Genomic DNA, 22,847 nt, shown 5'->3' with positions numbered 1-22,847 from the left:
ATAATTAATCATTTTATATCACATGATTTGCTATCAAACCTATAGTTTGGCTTTAGCAGTCATTTAAGAACTGAAAATGCTATATTCTCTTTTCTCTGTGAGGTACTGGATTGGTAAAACAAAAGGTTTCGACCAATAGGCATATTTTTTGATTTAACTAAGGTGTTTGATTGTGTTGATCACAAAATATTGCTCCAGAAGTTGGACCATTACGGAATACGGGTAGTTGCTCACAATTGGTTCACCTCTTGCCTTAGCAACAGACAGCAAACGGTCATTATTCATTATGTTGAGAATGGCTGTGATGTGGGTCTGAGTGGTGTACAGTTAAGTGGGGGGTTCCCCAGGGATCAGTGTTGGAGCCACTCCTGTTCCTTATTTATGTAAGTGCAGGTAACTCTAAAATATTTCTTTTTGCTGATGACACTAGTTTGGTAGTAAGGGATGTTATGTGCAATATTGGCTCTGTTTCAAATCGTGCAGTTCATTACCTATGTGCATGGCTTATGGAAAATAAACTGACACTAAGTGACAGTAAGACTCAGCTTTTACAGTTTCTATCACACAATTCAACACAACCTGATGTTTTAATTTCATGAAAGGGCATATGATTAGTGAAACTGAACAATTCAATTTTCTAGGTGTTCAGATAGATCATAAACTGTAGTGGAAAGCCCATGTTCAGGATCTTTTTCAAATACTTAATGCTGCAATTTTTACTATTTGAACAGTGTCTGAAGTGAGTGATCACTCGACATGAATATTAGTCTACTTTGTGTATTGTCATTCACTTATTTCATATGGCATTATATTTTGGGGTAACTCTTCCCATTCTAAAAGAATATTTTTGGCTCCGAAACAGGCAGTTTGGGCAATAAGTGGTGTAAGTTCATGAACCTCTTGTTGACCCCTGTTCATGAGTCTGGGTATTTTTCATTGGCCTCTCAATATATATAATCCTTACTGTCATTTCTTATTAACAATATTTGCTTCTTCCCAAGAATAAGGAGCTTTCACTCACTTAATACTTGGCAGATATCAAACCTGCATTTGGATCAGACTTCCTTAACTCTTGTGCATAAAGGTGTGCAGTATACTACTGCATCCATTTTCAATAAGCTACCACTTGAATTCGAAAATCTTAGTAGTAATCCATGCACTTTCAAATCAAAACTGAAGAGTTTCCTTATGGGTCACTCCTTCAATTCTCTCAAGTAGTTCCTTTAAAAATTAAGCTGATTCTAGTTATATAGTTGATTGGGTTTACTTAAACTTATGGATTGACTTTTTTTGGGGTTCATAAATATTTCATTTTTATCTGTTAATCCTTTTATTTTGTGATTTCACGTAGTGACATGTTCCATGACCTTGGAGATTTGCTCCTCAATTTGGTCCTACGGAACTTGAAATGTAAATAAATAAATTTCCCATGCTATATCTTCACACACACCCAGTATTCCCACCAACCTCAAGAATAAACTACAAAGGACTGCCCTCCTCACCACTCAATATCACTCTCAACTGGAACAACTTGACCATGTCCTTTGTCAGGGCTTTGATTATCTCTCATCCTGCTCTGAAATGAGGAACTTCCTACCAACATCCTTCCCACCTTTCCAAAAGTGTTGCTTCATTGCCTGCCCAACTCCCGACTCCTTTACCACAAGAATCATATCCCTGTGGCAGACCAAGATGCAGGACCTGCACAATATACCCACCCAGCACCTCCTACTTCAGACCAGTGACAGACTTATTCAACTGTATCAGAGGCTGGCCCAACTATTAAAGCAGCCATGTCATACACCAGCACTGCTGCAAACACTCCATGGGTTCTTTTGTTTGTGTGACTACCAACCGGCTGTCCACCAGGATCAATGGCCACCACCGAACTGTTACCAAGAACAAAGTTGACCATCCAGTGGCACAACATGCATCAGAGTAGGGCATGCTCATTTTGAGTTGCTGCTTCATAATCTGTGCCATCTGGATCCTCCCCTCCACCACCAGCTTCTCTTGATTGTACAGATTGGAGTTATCCTTATAACGCGTCCTCCACTTCCATAATCATGCTAGCATCAATCTCAGGTAACCCACTGTCCCTTCACCCTCATCCCAAAGGTTTCCCAATCCTCCATCCTGCCCCCCTCCCCCATCCACCCAAAATTCACATTTACATGTCACCTTCAGTGTGTGCCATTCTCCACCAACCCATACAATCATGCATTCATGCATTACATACCTGCCACCCCTTCCTCCCATATTCCTAGCCTGCTAACCAACTAACTAACTGCCTCCATCTGAACTGCCAGCCACCCATCCCCAGATCCTGTCCTACCTCCCACTTCCCTCTCCCTCTCCCTGTATCCACCTCACCTAACTCTGCCCCCACCACAACCAGTCCACTAGCTGAGAAACAAATCATTGGTACTGTTAGTCCAGACAGAACCATAAAGGGGCAGAAGAGGTGCATGCATGCATTTGTGTGTGTGTGTTTTCTGTATATACACTCCTGGAAATTGAAATAAGAACACCGTGAATTCATTGTCCCAGGAAGGGGAAACTTTATTGACACATTCCTGGGGTCAGATACATCACATGATCACACTGACAGAACCACAGGCACATAGACACAGGCAACAGAGCATGCACAATGTCGGCACTAGTACAGTGTATATCCACCTTTCGCAGCAATGCAGGCTGCTATTCTCCCATGGAGACGATCATAGAGATGCTGGATGTAGTCCTGTGGAACGGCTTGCCATGCCATTTCCACCTGGCGCCTCAGTTGGACCAGCGTTCGTGCTGGACGTGCAGACCGCGTGAGACGACGCTTCATCCAGTCCCAAACATGCTCAATGGGGGACAGATCCGGAGATCTTGCTGGCCAGGGTAGTTGACTTACACCTTCTAGCGCACGTTGGGTGGCACGGGATACATGCGGACGTGCATTGTCCTGTTGGAACAGCAAGTTCCCTTGCCGGTCTAGGAATGGTAGAACGATGGGTTCGCTGACGGTTTGGATGTACCGTGCACTATTCAGTGTCGCCTCGACGATCACCAGTGGTGTACGGCCAGTGTAGGAGATCGCTCCCCACACCATGATGCCGGGTGTTGGCCCTGTGTGCCTCGGTCGTATGCAGTCCTGATTGTGGCGCTCACCTGCACGGCGCCAAACACGCATACGACCATCATTGGCACCAAGGCAGAAGCGACTCTCATCGCTGAAGATGACACGTCTCCATTCGTCCCTCCATTCACGCCTGTCGCGACACCACTGGAGGCGGGTTGCACGATGTTGGGGCGTGAGCGGAAGACGGCCTAACGGTGTGCGGGACCGTAGCCCAGCTTCATGGAGACGGTTGCGAATGGTCCTCGCCGATACCCCAGGAGCAACAGTGTCCCTAATTTGCTGGGAAGTGGCGGTGCGGTCCCCTACGGCACTGCGTAGGATCCTACGGTCTTGGCGTGCATCCGTGCGTCGCTGAGGTCCGGTCCCAGGTCGACGGGCACGTGCACCTTCCGCCGACCACTGGCGACAACATCGATGTACTGTGGAGACCTCACGCCCCACGTGTTGAGCAATTCGGCGGTACGTCCACCCGGCCTCCCGCATGCCCACTATACGCCCTCGCTCAAAGTCCGTCAACTGCACATACGGTTCACATCCACGCTGTCGCGGCATGCTACCAGTGTTAAAGACTGCGATGGAACTCCGTATGCCACGGCAAACTGGCTGACACTGACGGCGGCGGTGCACAAATGCTGCGCAGCTAGCGCCATTCGACGGCCAACACTGCGGTTCCTGGTGTGTCCGCTGTGCCGTGCGTGTGATCATTGCTTGTACAGCCCTCTCGCAGTGTCCGGAGCAAGTATGGTGGGTCTGACACACCGGTGTCAATGTGTTCTTTTTTCCATTTCCAGGAGTGTATTTTACTCTAGCTTATCAAGTGATAACTCCAAAAGCTAGGAAGTTTCTTTCTGTTATGTGTGCCTGTCAAATCTCAATGCTTCTAATTTTCTGCTATGTGGTAGTAAAATTGGTATTGAGAAGCACAGAAAACAGTTTTGTTTGAAGGGATCTACTGACTTAAATACAATACTGTTTGTCCACATTATGAAAATTTGTTAAATGCCATCAAATGCTTCTTCTTTTTACATGAAGACACAAAAAATTTGCACCATGCACTTTATGAAACAGTAAATTGCCAGCTGTGATTTTGGAAACAGCAGAAGTTCAGTTTGCATACTGTCCTGATTTATACTGTTCCACTAACCTTTATCTGTCAGTCAGTACCTGCAATACAGCAGTCTTCCCAAATGATATTCATAGCATCCTATGCAGTCCAATAAGTGTTTAAGAATGCATGTCTAGGATCATGCATGTGAAGTCTAAAAATGTTTATATAATGTAGATTGTAATGTGGATGCATGTATCAGAATCATTTATTACTTTTATTTCCTTGCAGAAGTGAAGAAAACAGAATATTTAAAGCCTCATTGATGTTCATGCACTGAAGTTTTGTAGATGTATTTGTCACTGCATTCAAATGATAATTTGAAAATCAATTGTTGTACTGTATGTAACAGTTTTGATATGTATAAACTTACCCCACTTGATGACTCTACATGCAAAATGTGCTATCCTATCAACAAAAAACATCATATGAACATTTTCAAGCCCAGGGGTAGTGTGTGTCTGAGAACGGAGTATTATAATGTCTCATCAGTTCCACTTCAACCCTTAATACACAACATGAATCCAGTTTTTTACCATTGTAGTATACACCTTAGTATGAAGTGTGATTTACACAGGTCAATCAATGGCGATGGCAGTCTGAAAGCATGAGGTAGTTTGTTGTACAAAGCATCTCCATTAGTATGTATGATACCACCTTTGATTTCTTGCTCTGGATACATATTTCAATATTCTGTAGGGTCTGCTATATTTTGAGATAATATTTTTCCCCAAAATTATCAAAAAATGGTACAATACTGTTAAAATGTACAAAGATGGATAATTTTGAGTCTTTTATGAATCAAACAAACTTAGTGGGGTGATTGTCACAAAGATCAGACAAGTAGTCTTCCATTGGAGGAAAACCGAAGATAAAAATTTAGGCAAACATCTTTTAGTTATTATATAAACTCTTGTAATGTTATATTTATTAATAAATAAGAGTTCAACATTTTATTTGAGACAAATAATGTAAAAACCAAGTTTTTGTACTATTCTGAACAATGCAGGGATCTAAACTATTAATTATCAAAGGATGTCATATTTGATAATTAATTGAAACCCTCAGCTGCCCACAGGTGTTACTGATATACTGCAATAGGGACAGCTGAAAATGTGTGCCACGACCGGGATCCGGACCCAGGATCTCCTGCTTGCATGGCAGATGCTCTATCCATCTGAGCCTCTGAGGAAACAGATGAATAGTGCGACTGCAGGGACTTATCCCCTGCACGCTTCCCATGAGACCCACACTCCCAACTGTCCACAATCTACATACGTAATGTACCTAATAGATATTTGCCCATCCTCTCACTACTCACGCACACTAAGGTGCCGACTTCCCATAAGAGTTCGGGCAACCTGTGCACATTCGCACAGACAAAGGTCAAAGGCTGGGTAGCCTTTAACTATGTATATGAAGATAGTAACTGTTATTGAAAGAACAGATACCACTGATGACCATGCAGCTTCTCTAGAATAAATGATAATTAATTGAAACCCTCAGCTGCCAACAGGTGTTGTGGATATACCTCAATGAGGACAGCTGAAAATGTGTGCCCTGACTGGTACTAGAACCCAGGATCTCCTGCTTACATTGCAGATGCTCTGTCCATCTGAGCCACTGAGGACACAGATGAATAGTGCGACTGCAGGGACTTATCCCCTGCACAGCTGAAAATTTGTGCCCCATCAAGGTATATCAACAACACCTGTCGGCAGCTGAGGGTTTCAATTAATTATAATTTATTCTAGAGAAGCTGCGCGGTCACCAATGGTATCTGTTCTTTCAAGAACAGTTACTATATTCATATATATAGTTGAAGGCTACCCAGTCATTGACCTTTGTCTCTGTGAATGCGCACAGGTTGCCCAAACTCTTACCGGAATCGACACCTTAGTGTGCACAAGTAATGAGTGTGTGGGCAAATATGTATTTGGTACATTACGTATGTAGATTGTGGACAGTTGGGAATGTGGGTCTAACGGGAAGCATGCAAGGGATAAGTCTCTGCAGTCGCACTATTCATCTGTGTCCTAGGTGGCTCAGATGGATAGAGCATCTGCCATGTAAGCAGGAGATCCCGGGTTCGAGTCCCAATTGGGGCACACATTTTCAGCTGTTCCCATCAAGGTATATCAACAACAGCTGTTGGCAGCTGAGGGTTTCAATTAATTATCATTTATTCTAGAGAAGCTGCATGGTCATCAGTGGTATCTGTTCTTTTGAGAATAGTTACTATCTTCATATATGATTTTATATTTTCTGTTGACTGTAGAAATTATTTATTTCACTATTTCTGTTTCAGCCTTTGGCCCATTTTCAAGTGGTACTGCAAAAGATGCTTCAGCACATGTCAGACTAAAATTCTCTGACATGGCTACACGTAATCATCAGAAATAGGCGTTTTCACTGTAGAAATATAGTAACATCAGACAAATGTGAAGCTCTGTATCTCATACAAATTATTTACATCATTTCATGATGTGCAGAGCTTTGCAGAGCTTCACATGTGTCTGATATTACTGTATTACTTCAGTGGAAAGGCCTATTTTTGATGATGACATGTATAAATGTCAGAGGATTTTAAAGTCTGACATGTGATGAAGCAAAATCTTTTACAGAACATCTTGAAAATGGCCCAAAGGCCAAAACTTCAAATACAGAAATAAATAACAAGTTTGTTTGTATGGCCACCCTCACAACAAGCACAGTCAGATTTTTTTATTTTAAATAAAAAACACCATTTTTGGCTGCACTGTCTTTTATTCCTCCCAGACATCTTTTGCCTTTTTCATTTTAAGTCATCATCAGTGGTATCCAGAATGGCACAATATGTAGACAACACATATCAAAACAAAACTGTATCATTCTAGATCCCATTGAAGATGCCTTAAGGCGAAAAAGGTGAAATGCAACTGTGTGGAATATACTAGAGTGCAGCAAAAAATGGTGTTTTTTTATTTATAAAACAAAAAGAGAAGTAAATAATTACTACAGTCAACAGTGAATATGACATCTTTAAAAAAAATTCTACATGTGTGTGAACCCCGACCATGAGAGGTCAACGTTAATTATCAACAATAAAACCCACTACAGTTGTAAAAATTATTTATTTCTAGAAAGTAATGCACAATCCAGTTTCAGGGCCTGTGACCCATCTTCAAATGCATATTAAAATGAGAGTCCATAAAGGATGCATAACTGAGGTTATTTTAACTTCACTTATGTATCCTCTATGGACACTCATTTTAGTATATACATTAAGATGGGGCACAGGTCCTAAAACCAGGTTTTGCTTTCCTTTTTAGAGATAAATGATTTTTACAACTATAGTGGATTTCATCATTGATGATGAATATCATCAGTTCTGGACATCTCATCAAGAGAAATGTGTCCTGAACTATTAGTGTAAAAAAGTATGGCAAAAGATGATGAATGAGGATGTTTCTTTGTGTGGGCAGCAAGTGGTGGAATGGACACAAGAGGGCGTACTTTGTGAGCCAGAAGAAAGCAGAAAGTTTGCAGATGCTGCAGCTTGCCACTGTGTGGGCAAGATATTGGATGACAGGTACAACAAACAAGGATTCTTTGGCAATGTCCAGCGAATGAGAAGAGAGCACCATGCTCTACTTGAAGCTGCCTTCACAGGTGACACCACTAGTGCTGTTTTGGTGACTACATCCTTAATTATGAGCTAATTCAGCTCATAATGCCTAGGTTACATAGATTGAATGAATACTAGTCTTGAAAGTAAAGATGAGAACGTTTGCTGCAACTCATAAAGAAACGGCCTCCCATCATATTGTGAAACAATCCCTGTGGCTTTAAACAATTGCTGGCATTTTATTAACTGATATTAACACTGTATTGCTGGTTCAAACTTGCGTTTATATTAACTACCGTGTTTGCTGGGAATACATCATTCATTAAAGTTATTTGAATCAGTGATTCGCACTGAGGTGACAGAAGTCATGGGACAGTAATATGCACATATAGAAATGGCAGTAGTATCATATACCAGGATATAAAAGGGCACTGCATTGGTGAAGCTGTCATTCGTACTCAGGGGATTCATGTGAAAAGGTTTCCGATGTCATTAAGGCTGCACAACAGGAATTAACAGACTTTGAATATGGAATGGAAGTTGGAGCTAGATGCACAATGCATTACATTTTGAAAATCATTAGGGAATTGAATAGTCTGAAATCCTTTGTGTCAAGAATTTGCCAAGAATACCAAATCTGAGGCATTACCCCTCATCATGGACAATTCAGTGGCCAATGGCCTTTACCTAACGACTAAGAGCAGTGGCATTTGCATAGAATTGGCAGTGCTGACAAGAGTAGTATTTTACTTCAAAACAATTATTCTGTTGTATCATACTGTTCCTTGCCTCTCATGATTTTGTCAGTTAACTTGATAACTGCCGAGTCTCATTTCTGTGCTTTAAATGGTAAAGTAGCTCACTTGGTAGCTGCACTGCAGGCACATTTATAATGTACATGCATAAAAATGCTACAAAGTTGTGTAATGTGTAAGGAATTCAGCTTGTTGTGATATATGTATTACAGGAAAAAAGGAAATTAGCCATTTTGAAATAAGTTGTCATGACAAAAAATAAAGAAGTGCCTTATATGAATGATAACATACAGTAAATAGAAAATTCATCACATAAATGTGTAACTTTGCAGATTGTTAATGCTGCGAAAAAGGAACGTCTCAGGGTTAAAATTGTAACACGCCTTATGAAGGAAGGTTCCAGTGCCGATGAGCCAACTAACATCACACTCTCAGATTACTCAAGGTATTACTCATCATGTCACTTAAATAAATTAGTAAATGCTGAAAATAGCTGTTATAACAGTATATAGTCACACAATTTTAAATTAACTATATTGCATATTATATAGTGCCCACAGTATTGAGTAGAAGTGAAGTATCATTGGGCAGTATTAGCAGAAATGTATGCTAAAACATATGTAAAGAAAGAAAAAGGCTGCAACATCTTGAGAGTGACCACAGTTAAGCCAACACAATTTGGAAAGTCAAATAAATTAATTCATTCATTGTGTTTCGAGTTCCTGCCATGAAGGACATAAAAATTGAGATATACATTAGAAAAGTGGGATAGTAGCTAGAAATTGCATTAATAATTAAGTATTGTTAAAATACTGTATGTTGTTTTTGCTTACTTAAGTTAATTATAGCAAAGTAAAATGATCAAGAAACTTCCTGTGTTAGAAAATGCTGAGCCTTCCTCACATACATTAAATAGTTGTTTTTTAAATCTCATATTAAAGGTTAATGTCTATGTGACCACATGTATAATTCTCACAGAATAATAGCTGTAGAGGCATGTTTAGAATGAACATTGCTATTTAGCCTGAAGCTAAAAGGCATTTTAAATTCCTCAGTCTAGATAATCTGATGATTTGTGGATGAAGTGGCTGATTAGGTACATTTTGAATTTCTTGCTTCATATCAGAGAGAGGCCATCAGAAGATGTTTAGCTATCAAACTTACAAATTATTCTTACTAGTCCTGTTTGTTGAATGGTTATGTGGTGATTCCAGTCCTAAAAATGACGTGGCAGAGGATGGAAATCAGCATCAAGCAATTTGTTATCAAAAACTTTTATAAAACATAGGAGCACAATACAACTGAATGGCTCCTAATGGTGTGCAGACTCTATGGTCCTTTATCCACCCTCCATTATCTACAGTTCCTCTGCTCCTTTCATTCAATATGGTGTTCCATGGAAACATAAATACATACAATCAGACACTACTTCATAACTTATTTCAAACTTGATCTTAAAAATACAAGAATATCACTACATTAACATTTTCATATATCTCTTGCATATACTTAATAATAATTCACACTGCAAAATCAAAACTTACATTAAGAAAATTACATGTTCCTTTTAAGGAAAGTGGAAGCCCCTAAACCAAATGCTCCCACAAAACAGAACTAACACTCACAAATTGCTACTGTAAATCTACAATTGATTCCTGTCACCTTCAAACTTAAATACTATTGTAACCACAAAATCCTCAAATTCTGTCATCCCTAGTTAAAGGCCATTACATAATTATTTATTATAAAATTTTAGCTGCTGTTTGTTCACTCAGGTTCCCACTCTGCTTAAGTTGTTCCATCACTTAACTCTGGCTGCATCAATTAGTTCACAGTTCAAGTCACATCTTATTTCATATTCATATTTTCACCATAAGCTCACCACCAGATTTACCTTTCCTATTGTCACAGATTACTTAATTGCATTCTCAAAATTATATCTGTTTCACTATCAGTCTATTCCGTATGACCAATTAAACGTGTCCTACTATACCTCATTACACACAGTCCCTAAACATAAACTTTATTACTCTTTCACCAAATTCCTCAATAACCTCAAACTTCATAAACAGCATAACAATTCTTGAAGATTCCTTACTCATACTTCATCCTCTGAAAGCTTTTGTTTGACTTGAAGAGTTACCCCAAAATATTATACCGTATGACATTATGGAATGAAAGTAGGCAAAGTATGCAAGCTTTTTCATTTTTATGTTGCCTACGTCTGCTAACACCCGAATTGCAAATACAGATTTGTTAAGGCGTTTCTGCAGTTCTGTGGTGTGCTCCTCCCAACTGAATTTATTATCAAGTTGTAATCCCAGGATACTGTACTCCATTTAGTATAACAGTTCACTGCATCTGAGGTGATTGTTAACCTTTGTTTTATGTTGTGTATGTATTATGTCAGCCAATTTAGAGCATTGTCTTTAATCCTATATTTGTCTAATTTGTAGATAAGCAAGTCATGGTTCATGGAGTCAAATTCTTTTGTGAGATCACAGAAGATACCTGTGACTTAACTCCTCTGATCCAGTGATTTGGCTATCTTTTCAGTAAAGTTATTCACTGCATACAGAGTGTTTTTCCTGGTTGAAATCCAAATTGGTTATGTATAGTAATATCATTTTTTACAATAAAGTTTTTGACCTAGTTTACAGCTACTTTCTCTTACACTTTTGACAGGAGTGGAAGAATAGAAATAGGCCGATAGTTTTCCACATCTTCCCCTACCCTTTTTTGAACTGAGGTCTGAGTTTGGCATACTTCAAAACACTGGTAAAGCATACCTGTTCAAAAGACTGGTTGAATAATTTAGTCACAGGAGGTGCTATTATGCCACACACTGTTTTAATCACTTTAATGGGTTTCCCATCCCACCCAGCAGAGTTTCTATTTTTTAATGATAATATACACTCCTGGAAATGGAAAAAAGGACACATTGACACCAGTGTGTCAGACCCACCATACTTGCTCCGGACACTGCGAGAGGGCTGTACAAGCAATGATCACACGCACGGCACAGCGGACACACCAGGAACCGCGGTGTTGGCCGTCGAATGGCGCTAGCTGCGCAGCATTTGTGCACCGCCGCCGTCAGTGTCAGCCAGTTTGCTGTGGCATACGGAGCTCCATCGCAGTCTTTAACACTGGTAGCATGCCGCGACAGCGTGGACGTGAACCGTATGTGCAGTTGCCGGACTTTGAGCGAGGGCGTATAGTGAGCATGTGGGAGGCCGGGTGGACATACCGCCGAATTGCTCAACACGTGGGGCGTGAGGTCTCCACAGTACATCGATGTTGTCGCCAGTGGTCGGCGGAAGGTGCACGTGCCTGTCGACCTGGGACCGGACCGCAGCGACGTACAGATGCACGCCAAGACCGTAGGATCCTACGCAGTGCCGTAGGGGACCGCACCGCCACTTCCCAGCAAATTAGGGACACTGTTGCTCCTGGGGTATCGGCGAGGACCATTCGCAACCGTCTCCATGAAGCTGGGCTACGGTCCCGCACACCGTTAGGCCGTCTTCCGCTCACGCCCCAACATCGTGCAGACCGCCTCCAGTGGTGTCGCGACAGGCGTGAATGGAGGGACGAATGGAGACGTGTTGTCTTCAGCGATGAGAGTCGCTTCTTCCTTGGTGCCAATGATGGTCGTATGCGTGTTTGCGCCGTGCAGGTGAGCGCCACAATCAGGACTGCATACGACCGAGGCACACAGGGCCAACACCCGGCATCATGGTGTGGGGAGCGATCTCCTACACTGGCCGTACACCACTGGTGATCGTGGAGGGGACACTGAATAGTGCACGGTACATCCAAACCGTCATCGAACCCATCGTTCTACCATTCCTAGACCGGCAAGGGAACTTGCTGTTCCAACAGGACAATGCACGTCCGCATGTATCCCGTGCCACCCAACGTGCTCTAGAAGGTGTAAGTCAACTACCCTGGCCAGCAAGATCTCCGGATCTGTCCCCCATTGAGCATGTTTGGGACTGGATGAAGCGTTGTCTCACGCGGTCTGCACGTCCAGCACGAACGCTCGTCCAATTGAGGTGCCAGGTGGAAATGGCATGGCAAGCCGTTCCACAGGACTACATCCAGCATGTCTACGATCGTCTCCATGGGAGAATAGCAGCCTGCATTGCTGCGAAAGGTGGATACACACTGTACTAGTGCCGACATTGTGCATGCTCTGTTGCCTGTGTCTATGTGCCTGTGGTTCTGTCAGTGTGACCATGTGATGTATCTGACCCCAGGAAAGTGTCAATAAAGTTTCCCCTTCCTGGGACAATGAATTCACGGTGTTCTTATTTCAATTTCCAGGAGTGTAGTATTTTCCACATCCTTCATTGTGACTTTTTGAAAACCCATAATATACTCAGCTTCTTGGTGGATGACAAAGGAATTTATTTTACTCAGATACTCTGCTACATCAACATCTGACTTTGCCACATTTATGAAGAATTCATTTAAACTCTCTGAAATTTGAGCCAGGTTTACAATAAAGCTATCATCTAGTTTAATCCAAGATATATCATTACTATTAACTCTAACACCCAACTCTGGTTTGACAACAGACCACACTGCTTTTGTTTTACTTTTATGTTGTACAATGAACTTCTTGTTTGCCATTTGTTTGGCTGCCTTCACTACTTTTTTAAATATAGCTTTATAATGACAAGCACACACAGTATATTTCAGTTCATTGCAGAGCTTCCTCTTCCTTCCACTAGAAATTTTTATTTCCCTGGTCATCTATTTAAGTTTATTTGTGAATTTGTTGCATGTAGTTCTAAGTGGAAAAGTTTCATTAAATATTTCAAGGAAGCTACTTAAGAAATTGTTATAGTTAGTATCACCAGAAATACAGCTGCTATAAGGCCATTCAAACTCTCTTAACTTATTTCTAAATGTAATTGATTTTTTTATTGAATTTTCTTTTAATATGGCTTTTGTTACATGAAATGTCTTTCTTAGTTTTTGGTAGTTCATAGAATGCAGAGTGGTTGGAGATTCCTAAATCCATGCAAAATTTATAAACATCTTCATATACATAATTTGTTAGAATATTAGAATATTATCAATATAGGTAGTTGACTGTGCAGTTTTTCTAGTGGGCTTCATGAAGTTTATTTTGAAGCCAAAGTTTTTTATTAAGTCATATATGTAACAAATTCACTTGTGCACAACTAGAAATACTACACCTATGATAAGTGTAACACATAGTAAGGAAATAATAAATGGGTGGAAACTTTAAAATTCTAGGGGTCCATATTGATGAGCATTTAAATTGGGAAAAGATACATTTTGTAAACCCTACAACAACTTAGTTCAGCCACATTTGTGCTTAGAAACACTGCAAATCTTGGGGAGAGACAAATTAGTAAGTTGACATATTTTGCATGTTTTCATTTGCATGTCATATGGAATAATGTTGTGAGGTAACTCACCTTCAAAAAAGTTCAAAAAAGAAAGTCTTTATTGTGCAAAAAAATGCTGTAAGACTAATATGTGGTCCTCGCCCATGATTGTCTTGTAGACATCTGTTTAAGAAGTTGGGTAATCTGACTGCTGCTTCACAGCAGATTTATTCCTCCGTGAAGTTTATTGTAAATAATGTACTGGAGCTCAAAAGGAACAATGATGTACATAATTACAATATCAGAAGGAAGAATTACATTCATTATTTCGCATTAAAGTCGTCTGTAGCACAAAAAGGGTTGCACGTGGTGCAACAAAAACTTTTGATCTCTTACCCAGTGATCTAAGATGTCTGACAGACAGCAAAGTAAATTTTGATAACAAACTGAGAATATTTCTCCTTGACAACTCCTTCTATTCCATAGAGAAATTGCTATTACTATAATGTGTAAAAGGTGTTGGGCAGGAATTACTAATTCACATCTTTACACTTAAAAAAAGTGAATTTCAATTTGTGTTTGGGAAGAAATTGTGAATGTAAAATGACTTATACCACATCATTATGATCTGTCATGCAAAATGATCCACAGAACATATAACAAACTATACCAATAAACTTGTTTATTACATGGATTTTTCACTTAGCTGTTTAGATTATCTCCGTCTAAATTGCTAAAATGGTCACATTATGTTCTCGTTGAATTACCTTTTTTGTTTATATGGATGTTCATGGTGGTAATCTTTTGATATTAAGAGCTATATTATTGTTTGTTGACCAACTGCGGACTGCCATATGCACCTTGTCAGCTTTTACCCTGAACCCTTCTGATGTCCTACATGTAATTATTACATTGCTGTCATCAGCCAGTAACAATTTCATGTTGTGTGGCCCACAGTGGGAAGTCAACAGTGTAGATGAGAGGCAGTATTGATCCTAATACACTTGCTTGAGGGACTCCAATGTTATGATATTCAGAGCCAGCTGAAATTTTGGAATCTATACCCTCTGCATTCTGTTTGCTAGATGAGACATAAACCACTCTTTTACAATCTGCCTTATCCCAGTTCTTTAAATTTACTTAGAAGTATTTCATGATAAACTTTGTCAAATGTTTTATTGAGGTCTAGGAAAATGCTTGTTATGTGTTCTCCTTTGTCCAAGGCTTCTGAAACTAATTTTGCAGTTTTTGCTGCACCATCTTCTATTCCTCTCCCAAACCTGAAAGCAAACTGTTAGTATTTATTTAAATGATCCATAAGTCTATTTTTCATAATAGTTTGTGTTGTTTTTGTAAAAGACGACAATAGCAAAATTGTTTTTTAGTTCTCTGTACTTTCGGTGTGAATTGTTTTGGGATGCAAAGAACTTTTGGCTGCTTTAGGTGGTAAGGGAAGCAACTGGATGTGAATGACTCATTTATAAGATCTGCTGGGGCACTTTTATGGTGCTAGTGCAGTCTTTAGGTTGACACACTGGAATCTCATCTAGACCACTGGACAATGTACTCTTAAACGTTCGCATGATGCCAATGTCTTCCTCCCCAGTGCTGGGTAGTAGCAGCATTGTGTAAGGTAGTGTTGATACCATATACAACAATGGTGTGTCAAATGTATATTTGTCTTAGTCTTATAGCCAAACATGAAATGGCATCATATCAGCGATGTTTGCTTATTATCAAAACTTATCAATATTACTACTGAATTGATATAATTATTGCGCCATATGTTTCATACCAAAGGATGTATAAGCTAATAGCAAGAAGTGTAGCTTATTATGTGGTGGCAGCGAACAAATTTGAATGATCAGTTTAATAATATCATTGCAGTTATAATATCATGTGCTTTTTCCAAATTAGTGAATGAATATTTTCTTCCTCTGAAGTTCTCTGCTGGTAACTCAGTCTCACTGTTTTGTCAACATAAGTTACATATGTCAAGAGTTTGTGGCGCCGATGAAATTGACACTAACATCAATATACATTCATCTTTGGACTCTAAGTATTATCTTTGGCTGTTCCGCCATGTTAAATTCAGTTCTTTGTGATCCTTGTATGTGTTAAGGTTAATAAATGAACTATTGCTAAATGGGTGTGATTATTGGTGCAACCAACTGGTAATCTTCTTCACTGATGACCCCGAGTTATAACGTCTTTCATTTTCGCCGTTTTACTGTGTCCGCGAGCAACGTGTAAGTTATTTCTGCATGTATTGCATTGACACAGCATACGAACAATGACTTCAGCCCAGCGCCTAATGCCGGATTTTGTGATCGACATGTGTCATGTTGCGGGCAATGTACACCCGCCAGGACTGCAACACGATGCCTCTCACTCAATGATTCCGCCAATTTCGCTGGACGTTTTCGAGCCTGCAACAATAAGTGAGGTTAGGAGTGCGCATGACTCTGGCTATCAAATGCCCTTGTTCCTGCCACATGTGCCCTCCCTCATCGACTGTGCAGTTACCTCTTATGGATCTCTGTGCAGTTCGGGACCAATGCCGAATTCTCCAATTCTTCGTCGGACAACCTACTACCGCCAGGACAATGATTTGCGCCGCCGCAATCCATACAGTACCACGCGGATACCTACCATGTGGCCAGAACTGCTTCGTTCATGGGTCTACCTCCTCAGTATCCGACCATGCTCGCACCTGCCTTGGTTCAGCATCAGCACATGCCTTCCTACTTCAATACCTCGGACTGCAACAGGAACAATAACTCGTTATCTGTGCAAGAACTCCACCTCCGTCCCACTGCTACACCTCAGCATTTTGTGCCATGACATTCACCTTAGCCGCACACCGTTTTGAGAGGAGTGACTTTGAACAGTGAACATTCACACATTCCGTCCCTCGATCGACATCATTTCCCACAATGTGCTTCTGGACAGCCCACACCTCTGCAGCCTCCCTGCAACACAGGTGACCCCGGCTCTGATCATACATCGAGCTTTCCACAGACTAACACGCGTTCTCAAACTTTGAACTTTTTCTCACCTGTTGCCCCTACGCCAGCACCAGTCGAGCTCCTGCTACCGTTCTTGGTACATCTCGGTGCCTCATCCATGTCGGTCTTCTGCAACGCGTCAATCTGAACACACCCACAATGTGTTGAGCTTCCGCAACTGCAATTGACACATTACGGTGTCTCATCCGCGTCGGCCTTCCACGTCGTGACGGATCGCGCTCAACCACAACGTGTCACCTTCATGCTGCCACCCAAACAGCCATCACTGCCACATCCCCTGGAGGCACACTCTCCTGGAATACTACAGCAACAACAGCTTGATTCAGGCAGTACCCCGACGAACTCAACTCAACGTGCTCTTCTGAACATTCTACAATGCTTACCGACACTGCCACCGTTTAATCCCGACAGAGCAACAATCTGGTTCAAAATGGTGAACAAAGTGTTTGACCATTACAAACTCGACGAGTCAACCAGGTATCTGTGCCTCATCACCCACCTGCACGACCAAGAGCATTTGATTGATCACCCGGTCAACGCCCCGGACTCATCTACCCGGTACACTCTAGCCAAAAAGACAGTTCTACATTGCTTTGCACACACAACTGAGGCAGCAAGACAGCAAGTGCTCCACAATGAGCAATTAGGCAATGACAAACCTTTCCAGCTCTGGAGACGGCTACGTGCCCTGGTCAGCGCTGATCTATTCTCTGACACAGCTGTCCTCGCCATCTGATCAGATAAACTATCTCCTCATATCCGCTTTGCTCTGGCTCAAAGGTCTCCTGAACCTGTCGAGTCAAGAATGACAGTTGCTCACAAGCTTCACGATGCATCACTGCTCCATTTTGCCAGCCGTTGCCTACCTGACAAGTCTCAGGTTCAGGCTCATCGCCCTGCGGCCGGACGTGGCTGGGGCTGTATTGTGCTGACCGTTCTGCTCACTCCGGGAAGCAGTAAACAAGCAACTGGGACACCACCGGCAACCGAACCTGCTGTGGCCACCGAACCTTGGGCACTGCCACTGGCAACGAACTTTCCGCAGGAAATGCAACTGCACTACCCGTACTGTTACTTCCACACACGGTTTGGTGAGGCGGCACGGATCTGCAGACCACCCTGCTACTTCCCAAATTCCAATCGCAGGTCGGTCTGGGTGCCGCCTCCTGTGCACAACATGACAGGCACCCTCCAGTGCTCCATTCTGTCTGGGAACGACCGGATAATTGCGGACAACTTTACATTAAAGACATTTCGTCAGGATACCTTTTCCTAGTGGACACAGGCGCCGATGTTTCACTGCTGTCTACATCCTTAGCATTGTCGAACATCTGCCCTCATCATACTTCACTGCAAGCCGTGAATTCAACTACACTACAATGCTCGGGTTCAACTTCCCACGTCTTCTCACTCTCCGCAAATTGCAAACTTGAGTGGACTCTTTTGGTGTGACAAACCTATAATAGGCATTAACTTCTTGCAACACCACAGATTTTCACCAGTCCTAGTGTGTAACACCGTGTTTCATCATCCGTCCAAGACTCGCTTCCCCAGTGCTCCGTCGAGCAACCCCCACCGTGACACATCGGTCCAGGCTCATCTCATCCGTACATACATGCTCGTCTCTGTCGACGACGTTACAATAAACCACCCACAAGTGCCTTGTCAATCTGGAACACGTCGCTTGCCTATGCAAGGAAAACTTCGAGCTCTCCCTCCGGCTCCACAAAACACAGCTCCAGCTCTCCAATGCAGCAAAGGAATTACAGACACTACAGCAAAGACAAAGCAAGGTCAGAAAGTGTGCCTAATCTACTTGCAATTCCAGCAATTGAGCCTCTGTTTGTTTACCTCCTGCTACCCCTTGCAACTGTGCTATCAAGACTGCCATAACGTGTACTGGCAGTTCCGCAGGGCCACACCCTCCTAACATGGCAGCGTTTGACACTCGGCCGGACACAAGTGCTCATGCGCGACGAGTGTCAATGTTCCCGAACTGATTTCTCCTACCCCGCCCCTTGCAGACGGCACCTCGTACTGTGCAACTTCAGCTCATGCACGCCACCGTGCGACCACCACTGACAACACAAACAGTGCACTGGCGCCAAGCGTTAGGCTGCAACCGTGCTGCCACAGGCCGCGCCCTCATACGGTGGACTCACTTATGTCTCACGAGCTCTACCGAGCTTACCAACCAGACCACGGTGACACTGCTTCGGGACGGCGGCCATCTTGTCGCATTGACTACTTGGACACTTTGCCGCCTCGGCTTCTGTCGGATCCGCCCAGTGGCTCTGAACATGACGACCACGCCTCGCCTGCCTCCTGCCCGCCACACATTGTAAACAAACTGCCTCCCGTCCCGCCGAGAACATTTCCGTCATCACCAATGACACAGCTCAAAAGCTTCGCCTCATGTCAGGTCCCCTGATCTCCAGTAAACCACATCGACTTTGTTCCGAGTGCCTCTCCGACCTTAAAAATCAGATTTCTGAACTACTAAGCTCCGGCATCATTTAACCCTCTGCCAGAAGCTGGTCTACACCCATCCATATGACACCCAAGAAAGACAGGTCATGGCGCATGTGCGGAAACTACCGTCGACTAAACGCATGAACAATTATGGACACCTACCCCATACCCAACATTGCCGACTTTGCCAGTTCCCTCACAGGTGCAACTACGTTCTCTGTCATTGATTGCAAATGGGCCCATCACCAGATCCCCATGGCACATGAAGACATTTAGAAGACAGCAAGCACCACCCCAATCAGGCTATTTCAGTTTCGATTCATGCCCTTCAGTCTTAAAAACGCAAGCCTGACCTGGCAACGCTTCATCAACAAAGTGCTATTCGATCTAAAATTCTGCTTTGCATATCTTGATGACATTCTTGTGTTCAGCTCCTCCATCGCGGACAGCATTCGACATGTGCAAACTGTTATGAACACTCTCACGGCAGCACGCATTGAGACCAACCAAGACAAAGTGCCTGCTACGTCAACCCGCTGTCACTTTTCTTGGTTTTCGGGTCACTACCGACGGCATTTCACCACCCCCTGAGAAAGTACAAATAATACTAAACCTAACCAGACCTTTGTCATTAAAGAGGTCTGGCGCTTTCTGGGGACAGTTAATTATTATCGCCGACATCTACCTCAGGCTGCGGAGATTCGGCTCCACTGACAGACACCTTGGCAGGCACCAACACTTCTGGATCTCGGCCCGTTCCATGGAACCCTGCTATGACTGACTCAAAAATCTTCTTGTCATCGAGGCCTGTACCATCTCACATCCTCATCCCAATGCACTGCTTTTCATCACCACAGATGTGAGCAATACTGCCTCTGCAGTTCTTCTCGAGCAAGCTCACCAATGCACAACGGAAATATTCCGCGTTTGACTGGGAGTTGCTCTCGGTCTATGAAGCAATTAAGCATTTTAAGACTGACGTTCAGGGATGCCCTTTCTATTTTTTAATGGATGACAAACCCCTGGCTGCAGCTATTACAAACCCGCCAGCTGACCCGCCTCCTTGCCGCTTCAGATTCATGGACTTCATATCTCAGTTCACCACCGATGTCAGACACATAAAGGGTGCTGACAATATAGTTGCTGATTTCCTTTCATGAGTCAATGCCATCCATTCACTGTTAGACCTCTCTGAACTGCCTAACCTCCAACCCGCCGATGAGGAAACACAAAACCTGATTTCAGACTCTACTTCTTCACTGCACTTCGTCCGCACCACCTTCCCTGGCATTTCTGGTGACGTCTGGTGGGATGACAGTACGGGCACATTATGCCCCCTCATCCCAACCACACTCCATCGAGCTGTCTTCAACACATTGCATAATTTAGCCCACCCCGGTGTTCGCGCATCCACTCACCTTGTAGCGGAGCGCTTTGTGTGGAGAAATGTCAACAAGAACTGCCAGAAATGGGCATGCTCCTGCGTCGCGTGCCAACGCTGCAAAGTACACAAGCACACTTCACCCCCCCTCGGCGCCTTTTCGATCCATCGTGGGTGTTTCCAGCATATTCATATTGACATTGTTGGCCCCCTCTCCTCCTCTAACGGCTTTTGTTATGTTTCCTCGTCTATCGACGGAAAAACTCGCTGGGTTGAGGTTGTCCCCCTCCCCAATATTATGGCAGAAACCGTTGCTCGAGCTTTCGTCAAGTCAAGAGTATCATATTTCGGATGTCCAGCTAATATCACGACTGACCAGGGCAGACAATTTGAGTTGGCCCTGTTCAACATGATTTGTAACATTAGCGGCATCCGGCGCATCCTTACCACAGCATATCACCCGCAAAGTAACGGGCTAGTTGAGGGCTGGCACCGCACTTTCAATGTTGCTCTTCAATGGCACAACTCTCTATGGATGGAGGCTCTTCCCCTTGTGCTACTCGACATTCATGTGATTTATAAGGAAGACCTCAAATGCACAATAGCCGAGTTTGTATATGGCCAGAACATTGTTGTCCCTGGCGAACACGTGAGCCCTTCCACTTCTCTCTCTCAGTCTGACTTACCTTCCTTCATGGATTGCGTCAGACGCCACTTCATCAACCTCCATATCCCTCCGCCTGCCGGCCATCCCCCCCCCCCCCCCCCCCCCCCCGCCCCCTCGCCTAAGGTTTCCGTCCCAAAATCTCTGGACAATTGCGAATACGTCATGCTCCGAGATGACACTGTCCCCTCCAACCTCCTTATACTGGCCCATACTGAGTTCTCCGCCGCTCAGCCAACAACTATGATATCCAGATGAAAGATTCAGCTGGTACAGTCTCTCTCAACAGACTTTAGCCTGCTCATGTCGAGCCTTCTTTTACCCCCCTTCACCCCTTCAGGCCACGACCACGCCACTCACTGTCGTGGCTCGCGACGCTCCGATCACTCCCTCCACGTCGGACTTACTCACTCCATCGTGTGACTTCCAGTTCCAATCATCGAGCTTTCTGATCTCGCCCTCTACTCCGGTCTCACGCACTCCGTCGAGTGGCCACATGCTCCCCACATCAAGCTTAGGAGCTTACCTACGATCACGCCCTCGCACCAGCCCCTTAGCAGGTCCCTTCGATCTCTCCACCGTCGTCTGCTTCGCCCTGTTGAGGTTTCTCGCGCTCCCCCCCCCCCCCCCCTCCACCCTCCCACCGTTTTGAACGTGCCCTCACTCAAGGTGTTTATGCCTGTCCCCCCCGGACATAATCCATGACATCTCAATAATACTGTGTGATTATACACTGTTCGTTGTGTGTTTCTCTTCATCCAGTGCTCACGACACGACCTCCGCCATTCCCTGCCACCTGGTGAAATATGTTCCCCTTCCGCCTGACGTCAACCTGGACATGCTGGCCTTGATCTTTGTTCTTGGCCATAGCATTAAATAAGTTTTGCTCATACATTAAAAAAAATCACAACTAAATAACAACACAGTCAGGTCAAATAAAATGGGTAGGGTACGCCTGTTCATTATAAAGCCAAATGACAAGTGTTAATCTACTTTAAACAGGACTCAGTATTTACAAATGTAGCTAACAATGTTCTTATAAAAACACAGATTTAATCAAATAAATAATAAATTATTAATATGAAATAAGCAAAGTTGTTTGGTAAGACTGAGGAGATGGTAGCTTTTTTCACAGCAACAGCTTCCTTTCTAATTGACTTGATTGAATTTCTTTGGTATAATCATGAATAGCAGTAAAAGGTATAGTGAACTACATTGTTAATACAATGCACAGAGTAAGTTTCTGTGAGTTTCTTGTCTTTTGTTACTTTTATCTTGGCTTGTTTGTGCAGTGGACAGTCTCTTTCTTAATGGTATCTGTGAAGCATGATGAACCAA

The 22,847-nt window shown here is 43.0% G+C and overlaps 1 protein-coding gene across 1 annotated transcript in view; it reads left to right on the top strand.

The window, feature by feature from the left end:
- Positions 1 to 22,847, top strand: part of LOC124607382 (cytosolic carboxypeptidase Nna1-like) — a 533,373-nt gene that overhangs the window by 269,831 nt on the left and 240,695 nt on the right. The window contains exon 12 of the mRNA XM_047139698.1: positions 8,930 to 9,042. Coding sequence (XP_046995654.1) covers positions 8,930 to 9,042 — 113 coding nt within the window. The remainder of the gene's footprint in view (positions 1 to 8,929; positions 9,043 to 22,847) is intronic.

The sequence above is a fragment of the Schistocerca americana genome, chromosome 3, assembly GCF_021461395.2.
Source record: "Schistocerca americana isolate TAMUIC-IGC-003095 chromosome 3, iqSchAmer2.1, whole genome shotgun sequence".
Classification (NCBI taxonomy): Eukaryota; Metazoa; Arthropoda; class Insecta; order Orthoptera; family Acrididae; genus Schistocerca; species Schistocerca americana.
The sequence above is the reverse complement of the archived record's forward strand: the minus strand, read 5'-3'. Positions and strand labels throughout refer to the sequence as shown.